Source organism: Leguminivora glycinivorella, chromosome 18 (assembly GCF_023078275.1).
Source record: "Leguminivora glycinivorella isolate SPB_JAAS2020 chromosome 18, LegGlyc_1.1, whole genome shotgun sequence".
NCBI lineage: Eukaryota > Metazoa > Arthropoda > Insecta > Lepidoptera > Tortricidae > Leguminivora > Leguminivora glycinivorella.
The window spans coordinates 9,561,749-9,576,515 of NC_062988.1; the positions used below are offsets into that span (position 1 = coordinate 9,561,749).

Below are 14,767 nucleotides of genomic sequence, written 5' to 3' on the forward strand. Positions count from 1 at the left end.
TGCAGGATAGGTACACTCCCTCCACACTAGACAAAAGGCTGTCCCGGAGAGATTATAAACATAATTATGTAGTTACGTAGGTTTAACAATAAACTTAAAACTGCATTGCAGGCATACTAAGTCGCGGGCTACACATAATAATTATCTTATTGCTTCAACACTGGAACCAGAAAGTTTATATAAAAGGCAAGTCATGCGACTTAAAAAAACAGTGATATTTGCGCGGTAGGTCAGCGTGCTGCCGTAACATAAAATCCAGTTTGTAAATAATACTTTCGGTGTTTACTATGTTGTGGTTATTAGTGGGTTTATTAACGTTATTACTGCTACTGTACCAATATGGAACGCGGACTTTCAGCTACTGGTCGAAGCGTGGCGTCAAACACGATGTTCCCATACCGTTCTTTGGCACCGCGAAACGGCAGTTTCTCCAGCAGATATCCTTTGCCGACATTTATGACGAGATGTACCAGAAGTATCCTAATGAAAGATTCGTCGGATACTACCTCATGACATGCCCGTTGCTGGTTCTAAGGGACCCCGTATTGGTTAAGCATGTTTTGGTGTCCGATTTTAATTACTTCTATTCAAGAAACTTGCATCCGATCGACGAGAATCCCGAACTGTTGTTGAACAATCTGTTCTCGTGTGAAGGTGATCTCTGGAAGTTGTTGAGGCAGAGGATGACTCCCGCGTTCACGACCGGCAAGGTGAAGGCGATGTTTCCCCTGATCGTGGCGCGCGCCGAGAAGCTGCAGCGAGTGGCGGGGGAGGCGGCGGCGAGCGGCGCCGAGGTGGACGTGCGTGACCTCATGGCGCGCTACACCACCGACTTCATCGGCGCCTGCGGCTTCGGCATCGACACCGACACGCTCAGCGACAAGAACAACATGTTCAGAAAGCTGGGTAAACGCATATTTGTCCAAGAAACGAGAGATGTTGTCGTAGCCATCTTTAAATATGCTGTGCCGAGCTTGATGAAAAGCTTCTCCTTCCTGCCACCTATTGTTGAGAAACTTTCGTTGCAGTTAGTGATAAGTATAATGAAGGAACGGAATTATAAGCACTCGGGCAGGAACGATTTCATTGATCTTCTGTTGGATTTGAAAGAGAAGGGAAAGATGGTGGGCGAGTCTCTGGAGCGTAAGAATGCTGACGGGACGCCGTGTGTGGCGGAGCGGGAGATGGATGACGACCTGATAGTGGCTCAAGTGTTAATCTTCTTCGCGGCCGGGTTCGAGACGTCGTCGTCGGCGACCAGCTACACGCTGCACGAGCTGGCGCACCATCCCGACCACCAGAGGAGGTGTCAGGAGGAAATTGATGCTGTGCTCGCGCGATATGATAATACAATATGTTATGACGCGATTAAGGAGATGAAATATTTGGACATGTGTTTCAGGTAGGTACCTAAATTACATTTTTAATTAATGTTCCATACTCAACATGCTAATGAAGGTCTAACGCCTGTCTTTGTCATACTTGACCTTACTCAGTAGGTATAAAAGTTAAACGCATTCTTCATTAATTTCAGTGAGTCCATGAGAATATTCCCTTCTCTCGGCTATCTGCAACGCAAGTGCGTGAAACCCTACACCATCCCGGGCACGGACATTACCATCGACCCCGGGGTCAACGTGATCGTCCCGGTCAAGTCACTGCACCTGGACCCGCAGTTTTTCCCGGACCCGGAGGAGTTCCGCCCGGAACGGTTCCACCCGGACAATGTGGCTAGCATCGACAAGTACATATATCTACCCTTTGGGACTGGACCGAGAGCGTGTATAGGTGAGTAGTGCTCACATGTAAAACTTTTTGTGTTCTTAAACATGACTGTATAGTGTGGATATGCAGGTAATACCTATTCTTTTTTTTAGACACATTTTTTTGTATGTTTGTTGCAACCGAGGTTAGGGCACTCGACTTACTTAAATAGGTATTTTTGACCGGTACAACAGCGTAGCTCGATTTGTTTTTTGTATATCGGATGTTCTCCTGTAGAGGTCGCAATTCTCAACCGGTTCTCGTAAAATTTTGTGACCAGATTTTTCGATAAAATTATTTTTATTTGTTGATTGCCAATAGGACATATGGCGCTTAAGACTAAAGTGAAAAAGTTCACATTATGCGTTTACTAACATAGCACGAAGATCTTCAGGCCCCGTAGCCAATGGCATTTCTACGACGCGAAACGAAAACGAAACGCTGCGAAAGGTAGTCTGGCTCTGTCGCGCCAATACGCAAGAGCGATGTAGATAGATATCTACACGCGTTTCGTTTCGTGAGTTTTAAAAATACAATATTATATTACTCAAATAGTTTCTTTAGGGTTACGAGTAACTTTGAAATATTTACCATCTATACCATCACAAGTATTAATCCAAAGACAAATATTTCTTTTAAGATAGTGAATGCTATTACCGGGTGTAATGCGATAGCTATGATAACGCGATATTAATTGCATGTGACGAAGTAGTGACATTTAGTAAGTACGTGTCTAAAGTCCAGCTTTGGCATAATAATATTTGACATCATCAACTCAAAATATAGACCTTGCCGTTACCTACCTACTTATAGCGGTATATAGGCTATTCTATTTTTTTTACATATTATGCTACAATTTTATTATTAGGGCGATTAGTTTACCCTTCGGGTTAGAAGGTCGGATGGCAGTCGCTTTCGTAAAAACTAGTGCCAACGCCAAATCTTGAGATTAGTTGTCAAAACGGACCCCAGGCTCCCATGAGCAAATGCCAGGATAACGCAAGGAGAATTAGGATGATGACTCTTTTATTATTAAGGATAGAATGCAAATTTTTCATCAAGCCCTCTAGGTAAAAGCTAATCACGCAACTTATTAAGAGCGAGAGAGATAATCACGACATGCTACGGAGCATCAGTATAGGCTAGAGGATCTGTTTTTAAAAAATAAATACAGCCTTTAAGATTTTGGTATTACAAGGTTTTTTTATATTAAAGGAAAAAATGGAAAAATTTACGCTTCCAGCGGGACTTGAACCCTTGAAAATTTCCATTTTTTCCTTTAATATAAAAATGTTTAGAATCGTTAGCAGACGGAATTTTTTTTTCCATTTTTTCCTTTAATATAAAAATGTTTAGAATCGTTAGCAGACGTTTCTGCTTGTTAAAAATAAATTTAGTATGGGTTAGCACATTGTTACTGGTGAATTCTCAATATAACTTGAGACTCCAGTGCCGTACAAGATGTAATAGTCTGTCGGTAGATGGCGCTAGACGTCACCCCAAGACGTGTGTACATAAGGAAAGGCATGGAAAGATTTGCGATGTCCGGCGTGGCTTCCGTAGCTCAATTGGTTAAGAGCCTTGCACGGATTGCAAATGATGCGGGTTCAAGTCCCGCCGGAAGCGTAAATTTTTCCATTTTTTTCCTTTAATATAAAAATGTTTAGAATCGTTAGCAGACGTTTCTGCTTGTTAAAAATAAATTACAAGGTTTGTTTTTTTTCAGGTGAGCGTCTAGGCTACATGCAATCTCTGGCCGGGTTGGCCGCGGTCCTGAGTCGCTTCTCCGTAGCGCCCAGCAAGAGTACAATCCGCAAACCGGCAGTCGACCCTACAATCATGTCTGTACAGAGTGTTAAGGGGGGCCTGCCGCTTTCCCTCACCCCCAGGAAGAAGACACTATAAGGGTCACAGATATAGGAAGATTAAGTGGGAAGGAGGTCGGACAACCGGGCGATTAGTATTGAATACGCCTATTTAAAGTCACATACAGGTCGAACGCGATTAATTAACATTATTTTACCTTTTTTCCCAACGTTTCGGCCAGGTTGCACTGGCCGTGGTCGCGGAAGACTGACGTCCCAGCAAAGTGTCACCGGAGATGTAAACACCACAAAACTACCCGATATTAATTTATATAAATTCGGGGTAGACAAATAAATATAATCTACCCGCTTTTAGTTAATTTTTATTTGTCTACCCCGAACATTTATATAAATTAATATCGGGTAGTTTTGTGGTGTTTACATCTCCGGTGACACTTTGCTGGGACGTCAGTCTTCCGCGACCACGGCCAGTGCAACCTGGCCGAAACGTTGGGGAAAAAAGGTAAAATAATGTTAATTAATGCGTTCGACCTGTATGTGACTTTAAATACGTGTACAAAGCGCGAGAACTTAGTGTTATATTGAATACGCCTGTCGCAAGTTCTTCAACACACACACACACTTGTACAGTCAACAGCATAAATAAAATAAGTGATGATTTCTGTACCTTGTCGCTTTTAATCGTTTGACAATTTCGTATGACATTTCATACACGACGTTATTTTAAAAGTGACAAGGTACAAAATTCATCACTTATTTATGCCGGTGACTGTAGAAGTGTAGATGGACGCTCCTATTGGGCTATTGCGTAATACACGCGTATCATTTACATGTCTGTGTACAGTCGACTACAAAGAGATGTATCCACTTTTTCACGTTATTGCATTGTAATAAGAAGAAAAAGTGGATACATCTCTTTGTAGTTGACTGTACATGCGAATAATCAGCGAGTCGTGTCATCGCACACAAGGACAGTTTCAAAATTTTCCATGTCCCTAAATCGAAAACCATTTCGAGATATACGCTTGTAGATCACATAAATAATTTTTTTTATTTTTTTTTCCGCATTTTTAGTATAAAAAATCTTAAAAATAGTTTAAAGGGGAAGTGACGTCAAATAGCTGATTTAGAGCTGCCACTATATCAAAAAAATCTTCCAGTTGGGATGTCACTTGAGTTTGACAGTGAAACTTATCACAGTTCGTAGCAAAGATATTAAAAAAATCATGGCTTAGTCTATGATTCGTAGTCATTCACTAGTGGTTGACAGTGACACTTGACAGTCAGACATACCGGACTGTTTAAGCTGACTGTTAAAACTTTTTTTTTAGGAATGATTTTGTAGTTTTCTTAGGTGTATGAAACAACACATGTGACGTCACGAAGCTGTGTCTTGACGTTTGTAACTTACGCTCTTTCTGCTCGAAGCAGTAATAATAAAAAGGGAATTTCTCATTAAAGTAGCAGTTTTTGGAAAAATAAAAAAATACGTGTATCTTTTAGTATTGAGTTCTTTCAAACCAAACAATAAAAAGTAGTACTCAAAAATATGAAATGTTGTCAACTGTATACTCAATGAGCTAACATCTGCGACACGACCGCCGGCGGCTTGTCCCGCTAGTCTAGTATTATATTATATGCTCTGAGATGAAGGACTTTCAATTCACTAGCCTCTAAGTTGGTAAAGATCAGCATGTCACATGAAGCAATGCAAATAAAGTTTAAGCCACATATAGTCGTATTTGTTTAAGTGGTTCACTCATTCTTAGCGTCTCACATTGTTGTAGATACCTAACCCTTTTTTTTGTATAGGAGGGGAAAAATGCATTACGCATACCACTCGGGTGCGGGGAAGGACCCGAGTGGTTGTGTGGGACTCCATGTTAAGGGCTAATGGGACCCCAAGTCTACCCATTAAACAACCCCCCCACCTGCCGCCACTGTGCTGTAACGGGGGGCTGCAGGTACGCTCGCGCACCACCTCCGGAGGCCCTTGATATCCTCATGCACTAGTGGACCGTATCCAGTACGGTCGATCTCTCAGGGACCGCGTGTGCAATGGATGGCAGGCGTTCCCGTGCCTGTCATCCTGCGATCAACCTACGGAGGCAGGCGGCGGTCGTGTGCGACCCGTCTGCGTCGAGCACGCTTGCGGCGCCGCACGAAACGCTCACGAAACGAAACGCTCGTAGATATCTATCTCTATCGCTCGTGCGTATTGGAGCGACAGAGCCAGACTAACTGGCGCGGCGTTTGGTTTTCGTTTGGCGTCGGAGATATGCCATTCGGCTACGCACGCTGTACATGAAGGTGTGTATACATATTTTTGGCACTTTGTCTGTGTTCACAGCTGTGGTGTTGACTGTACCTAACCCTAACCTAACCTATGTTCGTTTTTAAACAGTTTTATAAGTGTGAAGATCAGCACAAGTTCAGTTGTATGGGGCGTGTTTATGACTTATAAAATCGTGAAAAAATATGTGTGCATCGGAGGCCACCGCAGTGCCCCCGCAAAGTCGAGCGCGAAGCAAACACTGCCGTACCATCCTTTATTGGAACCATTTCGCCTCATTCTTAGGCCCCTACTTGAGAACCTCTGGATAAGACCAGAACGCAGAAATTTTCGTCATCCAGTAAACTATAATCACATACTTAAAATCCAAAATTTCAAGTCTGTAGGTCATTTAGTTCCGAAGTTGAGCGAAAGCAATGTTTCGCATTTATGACACTCACTCACTCATGATCTGAACGACCTTGAGAGGTAGGTGGGTTAGCCGCCATCTTGAATTAGGTATACTCTTGGCTCGTCTCAATCGTTTTTACTGTTCCGTGTACCTCAAAAAGGAAAAGTTATTAGTTACTAATTAAATATTGTGGCAATGCACGCTTTATCAAATTAAAATAAACGCAGAGTTCGTTTAAGCCTTTATCTTCTTTCTGGCGGTGAGGGTTAGGGGCAGACCTCCTTTGACGCTCTGGACTCCTAAAACCTTGGGATCAATGATTGGCTTTCGGAGCGTGCTGATGCTGGGAGCCACGGAGAACTGGCTCAGCAGGGCAGCCAGCCCGGCCAGGGACTGCATGTAGCCAAGACGCTCACCTGAAAAAAGTATTTCAGAATCTTTAATACAAATATATATATATATATATATATATAAATTCACGCGTGTGTTTCCAAATAGGAGTAGCCAGCGCATATGAAACAGCCGGCGTATCATGCTGCCAATTTTATCACTTATCCACGTGGATAAGATATCTGTCACTCTCACACTGACATACTTGCTAAAGCGTGACGGATACTTTATCCACGTGGATAAGTAATAAAATTGGCAGCATGATACGGCGCAGGTTTCAGTGAATCTCTTAGCAATTAATGGATTGAAAGAAACTGCTCATTGCCCACACCACGATTGAACCCATATCTGACTCTCGACTTTTATTTACGACATCCACTAGAGGAAAGAGAGTGGTGAAGTTCTTAGCCCGCCACCACACGGGGTAGAAAGTGCTTTATAAAACTAGCACATTTTCTGTGTGTGTGGACTTGTGGAGTGCTACAGAATTGTAAGGGCTCTAGATTTAATGATACAATTTCACTTTGCGATTGAAGTGCCAAAAGAGCTATGGCCCGAGGAACACAGGAACGAGGGAATGCTACCCCCGATTGGATGTACTTATCTTGAAAGGGAAGTGGGGAGTCTTTGGTGGAAATGTCATTACTTGGCGTTCTTCCACTTCTCATGAGACGACAAAGAATACGATATTATGTATTATTGTATAATATTTTTTTGAAAAATCTCACCAATACAAGCTCTCGGTCCGGTTCCGAACGGCAAATATGTATATTTGTTGATTGCGGAGACATTGTCCGGGTGGAACCGTTCCGGCCGGAACTCCTCCGGATCCGGGAAGTACTGCGGATCCAGGTGCAGGCCCTTGACCGAGACTATGATGTTGACCCCGGGATCTATGGTCATGTCTGTGCCCGGGATAATGTAGGGTTTTACGCACATGCGCTGCAGAAAACCGACGGAGGGGAATAGCCTCATGCCTTCACTGAAAAAATGTACAAATAATACTTGTTAAATGATTTACATTCTCATAAATAGATTTTATATTTTGATTTTTTCTCCGAGGAGATAGACAACGTACAAGTGCCGCCTAGATCTCCATTGTCCATATCGACCATAATAATGCATAGAAAGTAAGTTCGACTTATCAATCAGGCTACTGGTGCAATAGATTTTGAAACCAACAGGGAACATATATGTACCCTGATACCTAAATACTTGTGTGTGCGTTCTTAAGCAAAAAACTGAGGTTTTTTGCGTTCATTGCAGTCAAAGGCAGGATATACATATGCCTACCTGAAACACATATCCAAAAACTTCATTTCCCTAACGGAGTCATAAGATAGTTTATTATCGTGACGTGCTAGTACTGCATCGATCTCCTCCTGACACCTCCTTCGGTGCTCGGGATGGTGCGCCAGCTCGTGCAGCGTGTAACTAGATACCGCCGAAGACGTCTCGGACCCGGCTGCAAAGAATAGGAACACTTGTGCTACCAAGACTTCATCGTCCATCTCAATCTCGGCCATACAAGGAGTACCATCAGCTTTAGTATGCATCAGAGATTCACCTATCATTTTCCCTTTTCCTTTTAAATCCAAAAGCATATCGATATAGTCATTCTTGCCCGAGTTTTTATAATTCCGCTCTGCCATTATGGTTTTTACCAACTTCACTGTAACGTTCTCGACCTCCGGTGAAAAGAAGTGGAATCTGGTCATCAAACTCGGAATGGCATATTTAAGGATTGTTACAATAGCATCTCTTTTTGTTTGGACAAATATGCGTTTACCCAGCTTTCTGAACATGTTGTTGTTGTCGCTGAGCGTGTCGGTGTCGATGCCGAAGCCGCAGGCGCCGATGAAGTCGGTGGTGTAGCGCGCCATGAGGTCGCGCACGTCCACCTCGGCGCCGCTCGCCGCCGCCTCCCCCGCCACTCGCTGCAGCTTCTCGGCGCGCGCCACGATCAGGGGAAACATCGCCTTTAATTTACCAGTCGTGAACGCGGAAGTCATCCTTTGCCTCAACAATTTCCAGAGATCTCCTTCACAGGAAAACAGGTTTTTCAACAGAGGTTCAGGATGTTCGTCCATTGGGAGCATATTTCTGGCGGAGAAGTAATTGAAATCTGACACTAAAAGACATTTAATTAATTCGGGATCCCTTAAAACCAGCACGGGAGTAGTCATGAGATAGTATCCGACGAATTTTTCGCTTGAATACTTCTGGTACATTTCATGGTACATGTCAGCAACGGATATTTGGTGGAGGAACTGACGTTTCGCGGTGCCAAAGAATGGTATGGGAGCATCGTGCCTGACCCCACGCTTGGCCCAGTAGCTGAACGTCCGCGTACCGTACAAATAAATCAATACTACTACAACTACCACAACAGTCAACAATCCAAATATTATCCACAACATGGTAAAACACTTATTATTTAAATATTTAATATAGACGCGAAGACGTACAGCGTTTATGACGAAATGATGAACTATTAATATTAAATTTGTCTTATTTTATCGCATATTACTTTGTCACGTTCATGTTTGTCACGTTTGTTAGTTACGTTCATGATGCCATTAATTATATAATACATACATTACCCTTGGAGAGCAACAAAGTTGCATAAGGTAAACGCAGCTATTAACGCCCCATCGGAAATCGGAAGGTATTACCGATCTATTTTATGAATTCGATATATTGCGGTTGCCAGAAATATTGCAGTAGTGGGTAGATGATATTCTGCAAGCAAAGTTTCTTGAGTATCGAGTACAGTAACATTACTTTAACGGGTACTTCGATAAAAGGATAATTTACTCTAATAAAGGCCCAAGTGGCGAGGATGTAGATCATCTCATAGTAACGCTTATGCTTTCAAGTAAGCATGTGACATATCTTGTTAAGACATTCATTTGAAAAATTGAGTACTGTGATTTACTTTTTAATACAAAATGTATTTACTTATTTATAAACTTTTAATTTTGTATGAGAATGTATAAGAAAAAAGTTATTTACTACCGTAAATCATGAAATTAAAACAAGACGGTGATAGCTTCACCGTTTCTAGTTGTAGCAGCTATCAACGACCCGTGAGTCGGCAATAACATCAACGTTATGTTTAGTTTTTCTTTCGTTTATATTATTATATCATATCAAGAGAAGTGTTTTTATGGACTTGTACATATCCAAACAGGCTAATCTTATGAAAAAATGATTAACGACCTACACTTTGTCATCTAATTTTCTTTTTCTAACGTAGTAAAGTTGAAGAAAATTCGAATATTTTCGAAGCAACTATGTTGAAAACACCAAAGTTTATGATAAGTTTTTACTATTTAAAACCACGTAAATGTAAGAAAATAACAAACGGTTTTATAAATGGAAGGCCAATAAAATAAATAAAACTTATTTTTTTATAAGTCGGTAATAGATTTTCCGTCCGCACTTATACATTTTATTACCGACTCATAGGAATCGCTAACAACAGCCACATGAATGTATTGCGGATCATTTATATTCATACCATTAAAAATATACGATCAATCGCTTTTTCCTGAAAATACGGAATTAAATAGTTGATGCGAAGTACAATGTTACAAACAAAAAAATAGCACTGTAGGTAACATACAACTACAATGTGTTATTAAGTATTGAATATAATAATTTTTACGTAAGCAAATATTTTAATTTATATTAATTTGTTTTGATGATTTCACATCTATTCAGTAAGCTTTATATATATATATATATAATATTATTTTATGATATATATATATATATTTTTTGTGCAGCTTACTGAAATTATTACATGGGAGATTAAAGTGTTTTAGTTGCTGTTTCACCTACCCACCCTTACAGTATTTTTTAAACGTGAAAAATAAGCTATTTATCCATAGGTAGGTATAACAGGTATATAATTGGCTTACTATGCCAGCTACACAGGTACGTATTATACGACTTACACTGAGCACAAATACCTTTTCTCACATAAGGTCGGAAATAGTTGCTTAAAAATCGTTAATAGCCTCACGTCCATTATTATGGGGCGGTAATAGTAACAATCGACTCTAACTTTAAAGTATGTTTTTTACATCTAAATCTACGATTTAAGCACAGGTCACTTAATATTTATCTTTCATAAACATTCAATTAGCATAAAAAATTAAAAAAACAATATTTTAGGGCAATCTGAATACTTAAAAACAAGGGTTGATTAAAAGATTGCCTTAAGGGGGGCGTTAATAGATGCGTTTACCTTACTCATTTATCTTTGGAGTTTTCCTGAGATAAATCATATACAACTAACTTTGTTGCAGGTCATGAGTATTTGGAGCATGAGTTAAAGAAGATATGATATTTAGTACCTACATTATTTAATAATCAATATAATCATAAATATAATAATCATAAAAAATACCTACTGAGACATTGATACAAAATGTTAAGAAAATATATAAAACTAAAATCATAAGAACTTTAGATAAAGGTATATTATACATACATAACTTTGAAGCTGTAGTTATAACTAAACTTACTTACCAGAACTACTTTATACTTGGAATTATGCAATTCTTTAACATACTTCGAAGCTCTCTAATGTCCAATCCAATTAATAAATCGTATAATACCTAATACCTATCTCAAATATAATCTGAGAGCTCTCAAATAAAGTACAATAATAATAAAGTATCGGTAGACCTAGCCAAGTAACTGTTAGGTACATCTTTGGCATGAAAGATTGGAATTGTCATTACAAACATTAACATTCCACGATAATTTGATTTTACTTGTAACGTAAAAGTAGGTACTTTCATTCTTTGCCTTAACAAACTCAATACAGCGTTAGTTTTGACGGATTCCAGTTAAGCCTTCACTGAGTCTTTTTCCTGGCGATAAGGGTTAGGGGCAGACCTCCCTTGACGCTCTGGACTCCTAAGACCTTGGTGTCTATGATTGGCTTTCGGAGCGTGCTGATGCTGGGAGCCACGGAGAACTGGCTCAGCAGGGCAGCCAGCCCGGCCAGGGACTGCATGTAGCCAAGACGCTCACCTGAAAATGTAATTAAAAATGAAAAAAAAAAATCTAGATGCTTTCAGATTAGCTGATTATCTGCGGCCATGTGGAGCGTATAAGAATTTTGGGCTCGGGCCATTCGCGGATCCAGGGGGGGTGTCATGACCCCCCTGCAGCATAGGTTGATACAAATAGACCGCGTGACCCCCCCCCCCCCCCCCCCCACCCTCTGGGCCTTTACCACATGACCCCTCCCTGGGCACGAAGCTCGCTTGGCTCGGGCTTGTTGCGGTGCGACAGAGTCTGTGTCTTTCGCCCCGGGGTGGTAACGATTGTAGCTTTGGCGGCTGATCCCTGATTATTTAATGCACTTAGGGCCAGTTGCATCAACCACATTTGACAGACACATCATCGTCACGCAGCAGACGTCTATGGACCTTCCCATACAATAAAATTTAACGAACGGTGACAGACGGTTTGGTGCAACCGACCCTTAATCTGCATAACTGTTGTTATGCAGTATAAAGATAGCGAAAAAATAATTGGTTTATCTGATATATGAATGATATGATATCATATAATTTATGAAATGCCAATCATGATATTGTAAAAGTGTTACTTATATAATATTATAAAGTGCAACATAGGTCGTATCGTTAGCGACTGATAACAGCGATAGCGTGTTGGCAAACCCAGAGGGTTTTTAAGATTTCAAAATGTCTTTTATATTTATAAGGGCCACTTGCACCAACGAAAATGGAGGGCCTTTATAAGGCATAAGCAGGTCAGGAATTGAACCCCACCACTGTGGTATAGTTCAAAATTAGGTGGGAAATATATTCCCTATGCCTTAGTAACCCACCATTTTATATGGAATATAACAGTTGACAGCCCACTAACCCTGAGTTAAGTGGTTGGTGCAAGTGGGCCTTATTTACTTAAATAGATACATAAAGTCACGCCTGTATCGCAAAACGGGTTAGACAGAGCATGAAACTGATTAAGTTTCATTGCTACTCTTGGTAATTAAGGTGTTCAAAGAAAACGAAATTGTGATACTGCAGTGACAGGTTGCCAGCCCATCGCCCACGCCACAGTGGATCCCATATGCTACATTTTCAATTTATAAAAAAAAACTGACCAATACAAGCTCTCGGTCCGGTTCCGAACGGTAGATATGTATATTTGTTGATGGCAGAGACATTGTCCGGGTGGAACCGTTCCGGCCGGAACTCCTCCGGATCCGGGAAGTATTGCGGGTCCAGGTGTAGGGCCTTGACCGGAACGATGACGTTGACCCCGGGGTCGACGGTAATGTCCGTGCCCGGGATGGTGTACGGTTTCACGCACATGCGCTGCAGAAACCCGATGGAGGGGAAAATCCTCATCGCCTCACTGTAATATGAAATAATGATCTGTTATTGATTTAGATGGATTTTAAATTTGAAGGAGCAGCTGCTTAGATAACCGCTACCTATTATTCGTTCGTGATCGTGCGTTTTTTGCTTACTTTAATCTCAGTCATTGGAAGGAAGGCTGTTTCGTTATGAATTGCGATCTGATTACGAGTACCTTTTTAATAACTATCAGATATTGTATTTTTCATGACTTACTTAGTAATTTGATAGTCTGGCGAATGTATGTGTCATCGTCCCCATTGCTAACATTTTATCAACTTTATCAGACTATTGCAGTGACAGAATATTAACATACATTACATACAAATATTCATAAATCTGAAAGACGCTTCTTTCCTATTTTGCCTTGACTATTGTTTAAAATTGGAACACACTCATTATCTCCTACCTACCTGAAGCACATATCCAAAAACTTCATCTCCTTGAGGGCCTCGTAGGACACTTTGTTATCATGGCGCGCGAGTACCGAGTCAATCTCTTCCTGACACCTCCTCTGGTGGTCGGGATGGTGCGCCAGCTCGTGCAGCGTGTAGCTGGTCACTGCAGACGACGTCTCGAACCCGGCCGCGAAAAACATGAACACTTGAGCCACCAAAATTTCGTCATCCATTTCAATCTCAGCTATGCAAGGAGTACCATCAGCTTTCTTATGCACTAGAGATTCACCTACCATTTTTCCTTGTTCTTTCAATTCCAAAATTGTGTCTATATAATCATTCCTTCCTGAATGTTTATAATTTCTTTCCTTCATTATGGTCTTTACCAATGTCATCATAAGGTGCTCAACCTCTGGAGGAAAGAAGTGGAAACTAGTCATCAAACTTGGCATGGAAAATTTAAGAATAGTGACTACCATATCTCTCCTTCCCCGCACAAATATTCGATGACCCAGCTTTCTGAACATGTTGTTCTTGTCGCTGAGTGTGTCGGTGTCGATGCCGAAGCCGCAGGCGCCGATGAAGTCGGTGGTGTAGCGCGCCATGAGGTCGCGCACGTCCACCTCGGCGCCGCTCGCCGCCGCCTCCCCCGCCACTCGCTGCAGCTTCTCGGCGCGCGCCACGATCAGGGGAAACATCGCCTTTAATTTACCAGTCGTGAACGCGGGAGTCATCCTTTGCCTCAAAAATTTCCAAAGGTCGCCTTCACACATAATCAGATTTTTCAGAAGTGGTTCGGGATGTTTGTCAAGCGGAAACACGTTTCTGGAGGAAAAGTAGTTAAAATCAGATACTAAAACATGCTTAACCAAGTCGGGGTCCCGTAGAATCAGCACTGGAGTAGTCATGAGGTAGTAACCGACGAATCTTTCGTTGGGATACTTTTGGTACATCTCTGCGTAAATATCGGCGAAGGATATCTCTTTGAGGAACTGCCTCTTCGCGGTGCCAAAAATTGGTACGGGAGCATCGTGCCTGACCCCACGCTTGGCCCAGTAGCTGAAGGTCCGCGTACCGTACAAATAAAATAATATGAACACAACTGACAATAACCCTATTAATCCAAACCAAAACATAATGAAACTGAAAATAAAATATAAAAATCGAGTGTTTGAAGACGATTAGCTTTCAGAACGAATGAGGAAAGAGTGACTACTGTATGCAACTGCATATTTACTTATCAGTCTGACAAATTTTGATTAGGTGCTTAACTGGCATTATCTTGGAAGTAAATG

The 14,767-nt window shown here is 41.3% G+C and overlaps 4 protein-coding genes across 4 annotated transcripts in view; 2 read left to right on the plus strand and 2 right to left on the minus strand.

Moving 5' to 3' along the window:
• The window catches only part of LOC125236119, a 47,269-nt gene that overhangs the window by 1,151 nt on the left and 31,351 nt on the right, over positions 1-14,767 (plus strand). The window lies entirely within an intron of this gene.
• LOC125236165 (cytochrome P450 6B7-like) lies at positions 200-3,817 on the plus strand. The gene is made up of 3 exons (XM_048142876.1): positions 200-1,402; positions 1,535-1,788; positions 3,491-3,817. Exons 1-3 carry the CDS (start codon positions 288-290, stop codon positions 3,667-3,669), a joined length of 1,548 nt encoding a protein of 515 aa, XP_047998833.1. The 5' UTR covers positions 200-287; the 3' UTR covers positions 3,670-3,817.
• Positions 5,874-9,853, minus strand: LOC125236161 (cytochrome P450 6B2-like). The gene is made up of 3 exons (XM_048142873.1): positions 7,958-9,853; positions 7,393-7,646; positions 5,874-6,690 (listed from the first exon to the last, which is right to left on the minus strand). Exons 1-3 carry the CDS (start codon positions 9,082-9,084, stop codon positions 6,509-6,511), a joined length of 1,563 nt encoding a protein of 520 aa, XP_047998830.1. The 5' UTR covers positions 9,085-9,853; the 3' UTR covers positions 5,874-6,508.
• Positions 11,430-14,741, minus strand: LOC125236162 (cytochrome P450 6B7-like). The gene is made up of 3 exons (XM_048142874.1): positions 13,488-14,741; positions 12,819-13,072; positions 11,430-11,713 (listed from the first exon to the last, which is right to left on the minus strand). The coding sequence occupies exons 1-3, from the start codon at positions 14,606-14,608 to the stop codon at positions 11,535-11,537; spliced, it is 1,554 nt and encodes a 517-aa protein (XP_047998831.1). The 5' UTR covers positions 14,609-14,741; the 3' UTR covers positions 11,430-11,534.

Excerpts from the sequence above, each read along its gene's own strand:
- LOC125236162 (XM_048142874.1), bottom strand. The coding sequence starts at position 14,608 with ATGTTTTGGTTTGGATTAATAGGGTTATTGTCAGTTGTGTTCATATTA. Across the intron at positions 13,073-13,487 it reads TTTTTGGATATGTGCTTCAG|TGAGGCGATGAGGATTTTCC; the intron begins GTAGGTAGGAGA and ends TTCATATTACAG. Across the intron at positions 11,714-12,818 it reads CGGACCGAGAGCTTGTATTG|GTGAGCGTCTTGGCTACATG; the intron begins GTCAGTTTTTTT and ends TTACATTTTCAG.
- LOC125236161 (XM_048142873.1), bottom strand. The coding sequence starts at position 9,084 with ATGTTGTGGATAATATTTGGATTGTTGACTGTTGTGGTAGTTGTAGTA. Across the intron at positions 7,647-7,957 it reads TTTTTGGATATGTGTTTCAG|TGAAGGCATGAGGCTATTCC; the intron begins GTAGGCATATGT and ends ACATTTTTTCAG. Across the intron at positions 6,691-7,392 it reads CGGACCGAGAGCTTGTATTG|GTGAGCGTCTTGGCTACATG; the intron begins GTGAGATTTTTC and ends TACTTTTTTCAG.
- LOC125236165 (XM_048142876.1), top strand. The coding sequence starts at position 288 with ATGTTGTGGTTATTAGTGGGTTTATTAACGTTATTACTGCTACTGTAC. Across the intron at positions 1,403-1,534 it reads TATTTGGACATGTGTTTCAG|TGAGTCCATGAGAATATTCC; the intron begins GTAGGTACCTAA and ends CATTAATTTCAG. Across the intron at positions 1,789-3,490 it reads TGGACCGAGAGCGTGTATAG|GTGAGCGTCTAGGCTACATG; the intron begins GTGAGTAGTGCT and ends GTTTTTTTTCAG.